Source organism: Lipotes vexillifer, unplaced genomic scaffold (genome assembly GCF_000442215.2).
Source record: "Lipotes vexillifer unplaced genomic scaffold, Lipotes_vexillifer_v1.1 scaffold1011, whole genome shotgun sequence".
NCBI lineage: Eukaryota > Metazoa > Chordata > Mammalia > Artiodactyla > Lipotidae > Lipotes > Lipotes vexillifer.
This window is the reverse complement of record NW_006787698.1, coordinates 1,108,556-1,114,062: the sequence shown is the minus strand read 5'-3', so window position 1 is coordinate 1,114,062 and position 5,507 is coordinate 1,108,556. Positions and strand designations below refer to the sequence as shown.

The 5,507-nt window shown below is 48.2% G+C and overlaps 1 protein-coding gene across 1 annotated transcript in view; it reads left to right on the top strand.

The window, feature by feature from the left end:
- The first annotated feature begins 1,240 nt into the window (after positions 1-1,240).
- PLIN3 (perilipin 3) overlaps positions 1,241-5,507 on the top strand; it is a 24,638-nt gene continuing 20,371 nt past the window's right edge. Inside the window, exons 1-2 of the mRNA XM_007460538.1 lie at positions 1,241-1,320; positions 5,015-5,213. Coding sequence (XP_007460600.1) covers positions 1,255-1,320; positions 5,015-5,213 — 265 coding nt within the window. The 5' untranslated portion in view covers positions 1,241-1,254. The remainder of the gene's footprint in view (positions 1,321-5,014; positions 5,214-5,507) is intronic.

The following is a 5,507-nucleotide window of genomic DNA, read 5'->3' as shown; positions in this document are numbered from 1 at the left end:
AGGTCAGGGATTCACCACAGGCTTATCCCAGAATGAGCTGGGGTGGGCTGGCTTCCATGGAAGTCCAGTGGTTAAGACTCTGTGCTTCCACTGCAGGGGGCATGAGTTCGATCCCTGGTCAGCTAAGATCCCACATGCTGCGTGGTGCAGCCAAAAAAAAAAAAAGGACCTGGAGAACCAGACTTAAGGCAGGTTTAGCCCCATTTTACAGATAAGAAGACTGAGGCTAGGGGAGAGGAAGCTCCTTGCCCAACATAGCACAGCATGGGTGGAGCTGGGACTCCTGAAATCTAATCTGACAATGCTCTAGGTGTCTCATCTCATTTGGCCAGGAAAATGGAGCATACCTGTGGCTGCCATCTTGCCTGCAAATGTGTGCATTAGATTCACCCAGGGAGCCTCCCTTGCCTTCCCCACATCCCTGAGACTGACTTGACTGTCTGCAGAGAGGCCAGGAATAGTCTCTCTCTCTTTTTTTTTTTAATTTAACTTAAAAAAAAAAAAAAAAACTTAACTTTTTTTTGAACAGGTAATGTTATCTACCTGGCTCAAAAGTCAGAGGCCTGCCCCAGCTACCCGATCTTCCTCCCTGAAAGGTGGCCACTGTAACAGTTTCCTGTGTCTCTTTAAGGATTCTGTCAAATACAAGCAAAAACTTTAGTCCTACTCACACCTTTTGTCTCTTAACAATATCTTGGTCCCAGTCAATTACATGTAAGCTTCCACACTTAAGCCACTGCCCTGGGCTACCACTGTTATTTCCTTTAGTCCCCTTCTGTTGGGCAGCCAGATTGTTTCCCGTGTCTGTGGCCAGCACAAGTGCACACATCTCTGTCCACGTGGCAGTACCAGTGTGGGACTGTCCCCGCACTGAGGTTTCTGGGTCAAAGGCAATATGCCTCTTAAAACCCAGTAGTAATCGACAAATTGCCATCTACAGGGGTTTTGCACCATTGTATTGATAGAGGTGAGCCCTTGGAGGGCTGCACACAGACCTTGCCCTTTAAGGTGTGGCCCCCGGGATCAGCTGCATGAGCAGCAGCTGGGAGCTTGTTAGACTTTTGCTCTGCTGAATCAGCACCTGTTTTGAACAGGCTCACAGGTATGTGTCAACAGTTGAGAGGCAGGGCTCTAGGAAATTGGGGGCGGGGGTGGTCAGAGGGCAGGTGTGAGCCCGGACATCCCCCTGGAGGGAAGAGAGGAGCAGGCTGTACCCTGACTGGTCCTTCTGTTCACAGTGCCTGCTTCTGAGAAATGTCCACCAACGAGACAGAAGCCACTGCCAGCACCCAGGTGTCAGCGGAAGAACCGGTACAGCAGGTGAGGAAGGTCTGAGATCTGTGGGATGAGGCTTCCCACCTGGTGGTGCCTTGGCAGGGAGCTGATGCCAGCACAGGGGGGGGTCAAGAGACACCCTTCTGAGTGGGTTGGGCAGAGCCATTATACTAGCCCCTAACAGGTGCCCCTCTAATAGGTGGAGGTGGGAGAGCTGGGGATTCCAAGGGCTCTTGGGAGAGCGAGGGTACAGCTCTGTTTGAAACTGCCTGGCTCCCCCCAGGCAGACCTTCCCTGTCTCTGCAGGTTCTCTTAGGGTCCTCCTTTTAGGAAGCCAGTTTCTATTTCACCTCCTTTCCCCAGTTTAAATAAAAGCCCCTTTTAATAAACAGCTTTTTAAAAGTTAGGTATCATTCACATACCATATAATTCACCCTTATGAAGAGTACTACTCAGTGATTTATAGTAAACTGCCCAATTATGCAGCCATCACCACCACACCATACCCATTAGCAGTCGCTCCCCATTTTCTCTCCTCCTGGGAACCCCTCTTCTGGGTTCTGTCTCTATGGATTTGCCTATTTTGGACATTTCATAGAAATGAAAACATACACTATGAGACCCTTTTGTATCTGGCTTCTCTCACTGAGCGTAATCTTTTTGAGGTTCATCTGCATTGTAATATCTGTGGTGCTTTGTCCTTTTTTATTTATTTTTATTTTAAAATTAATTTTTATTGGAGTATAGTTATTCTTACAATGTTATGTTAGTTTCAGGTGTACAGCAAAGTGATTCAGTTATACGTATACATATATCCACTCTTTTTTAGATTCTATTCCCATTTAAGTCATTACAGAATATTCAGTAGAGTTCCCTCTGCTGTACATTAGGTTCTTATTAATTATCGTGTTCCTTTTTTAAACTTGTGGTAAAATACACATAACATAAAAATATACTATTTTAACTGTTTTGAAGTGTGTAGGTCAGTGGCATTAAGTATATTCATAGTGTACAACCATCATCACTATCTAATTCCAGAACTTTTTCATTACCCCAAATCAAAACCCCATATCCATTAATAGTCATGCCCATTCCCCTATTCCCCAGCCCCTGGCAACCACTAATCTGCATCCTGCTGATGGATTTACCTTTTCTGGACATCTCATATAAGTAGAATAAGTGGAATCATTTTATAAAAGTAGAACCTTCTGTGTTAGGTACCACATAAGTGGAATCATACAGTAGTCGTCCTTTTGTGTCTGGCTTAGTTCACTGAGTATAATGTCCTCAAGCTTCTTCCATGTTGTAGATCTTGTCAGAAGTGCCTTTTTTAAAATAAATTTGTTAATGTATTTATTTTTGGCTGTGTTGGGCCTTCGTTGCTGCCCACGGGCTTTCTCTAGTTGCGGCAAGCAGGGGCTACTCATCGTTGCAGTGCGCGGGCTTCTCATTGCGGTGGCTTCTCTTGTTGCAGAGCACAGGCTCTAGGCTCACAGGCTTCAGTAGTTGTGGCACACGGGCTTAGTTGCTCCACAGAATGTGGGATCTTCCCGGACCAGTACTCAAACCTGTGTCACCTCCATTGGCAGGCGGATTCTTAACCACTGTGCCACCAGGGAAGTCCCTACTTTTAGTTTTTTGAGGAATCACCATAATGTTGTCCATAATGGCTGCACCATTTTGCATTCCCACCAACATCATCCACATCTTCACCATTACTTTTTAATTTCTGTTCATTTGATAGTAGCCATCCCAGCAAGTACGGGGTGTGAGGTTGTAGCTCATTGTAGTTTTGACTTGCATTTCCCTAATGATCTGTGATGTGGAGAATCTTTCCTTATACCTGTTAGCCATTTGGAGACTATATATTTTTAAAAACATGCTTTAGACCACATTTTCTTTATCCATTCACCAACTGATGGACATTTGGGTTGTTTCCACTTCTTGGCCATTGTGAATAAGGCAGCTACAAACATTCGTGTACAAGTCTTATGTGGACGTGTGTTTTCCTGTCTCTAGGGTAGAATCTTGGGAGCAGAATTGCTGGATTGTGTGGTAAGTTTGTCATTAATTTCTGAAGAGACCTCCTGGGCAAACACTGGAGGAGGACTGCCTGAGTCCAAGGTCCAGCTTTGCCACTGGCTTGTTTTGTGATCTTGAGTGACTTCCTTAGCCTCTCCATGCCTCAGTTTACCCTTCCATAATGTTGGAATAATGCTCCCAATCTCCTGGGACTGGCGATTAAGTGAACTAAAGCACAAATTCTACAAATAGTCCCGGTGAGAGTTAAGTCTTCTGCCTGCGTCTTCACATGGGTCATCTTTGCAACTCCTTTAGGACAGAAATGACTTCTCATTTTATGGATTGGGAAACCGAAGCTCAGAAGGCCTGTCCTGAGTACTCAGTTCTGCTCTTGTAGGGTAAGAGTGGCCATATTCAATATGTAAATGAATGGGTGTGGCCATGTGCCAATAAAACTTTATTTACAAAACCAGGTAGCGTGGGATATTATTCAGCCATGTAACAGAATGAAGTACTGACACACAATGCAATGTGGATAAACCTTGAAGATATGGTCAGTGAGAGGAGCCAGACACAGATGGACAAATCTTGTGTGATCCCACTCACAGGAGGTCCCTAGAGGATTCAAATCCATAGAGACAGGAAGTAGATGGTTGGGGGCCAGGGGCTGGGGGAGGGGCTTGGGAGTCAGTGTTTCATGGGGACAGAGTTTCAGTTTGGGAAGAAGAGAAAGTTCTGGAGACAGATGGTGGGGTTGGTTGCACAACAGTGTGAATGTACTTAATACCACTGAGATGTGCGCTTAAAAATGATTTGAATGGTAAATTTTAAGTAATGTGTATTTTGCCACACTTTTTTTTTTTTTTTTTTTTTTTTGCGATATGTGGGCCTCTCACTGTCGTGGCCTCTCCCGCTCCGGACGCGCAGGCTCAGCGTCCATGGCGTACGGGGCCCACCCGCTCCGTGGCATGTGGGATCTTCCCAGACCGGGGCACAAACCTGTGTCCCCTGAATTGGCAGGCGGACTGTCAACCACTGTGCCACCAGGGAAGCCCTGCCACACTTTTTTTAAAAAAGGAATGAAGCACTGAGACATGCTGCTACGTGGGTGAACCTTGAAAATGTTACTCGGTGAAAGAGGCCATACACACAAGGCCAAATGTGTGATTCCATTGGTGTGAAATGTCCAGAACAGGCAAATCCACAGAGACAGAAAGTGGATTCATGGTTTTCAGGGGCTGGGGAGGCAGGGGCGTGACAGCCAGTGGGGACAGGGTTTCTTTTTGGAGTGATGAAAAAGTTCTAGAATTAGACAGTGAATGTTGCACAACCTTGTGAATACACTAAAAACTTCTGACTTGTGCATTTCAAAATGATGAAATTTTATGGCGTGTTAACTAGATTTCAATAGTGCTGCTAGGGAAAAAAAAAACAGGCAAGAAGAAAAAAATCAGGCGGTGGACAGGACTTCACCCCCAGGGGTCCGTAGTTTCCTGGCTTCAGTTGTAGACCCTGAGCTCCAGGACAGTGGGGTTCTTGTGTCATGTCACTGCCTGGCGCACGGTGGGTGGCAAGGTCATGTTCAAACAAGTGGGCTGTGGGGACCAAGATACAGGAAGTGCCCAGCGGAACCCAGAGTTCCTGACTTGTGCAACCGCGTGGGTGCAGAGGGAGGGGAGGTGAGCTGTTTCCCTGGCCTGAGCTGCCTTGCCCGTAGCCCAGCGTGGTGGACCGCGTGGCCGGCATGCCACTCATCAGCTCCACCTGCCACATGGTGTCCGCCACCTACATGTCCACCAAGGAGAGCCATCCCCACGTCAAGACTGTGTGCGACGCGGCCGAGAAGGGCGTGAAGACCCTCACGGCGGTCGCTGTCAGCGGGGCACAGCCCATCCTGTCCAAACTGGAGCCCCAGCGTGAGTGAAGCCTGGGAGAGCCTGGACCCGCCCCTCCTGGCTATTTCCCAGGCGGGGGGGGGGGGGGGGGGGGGGGGGGGGGGGGGAGGAAAGCTCTCTTTGAATCGAGTTTCCCATTTCACCTTCCCAGGCGGTGGGAGTGCTTCCCCCGCAGCCCAGCCGGGAAATTGCCGCCCCTCACGCCGCATGGCGCCCCCGGAAGAAGCTAATTAGCGCAGCCCGGGGAGCTGGGGACTGGGGACCCGGCCCCCGGGGACCGGGGCCCGCCTCTTGAGGGGGGGGCGCCTACAAATT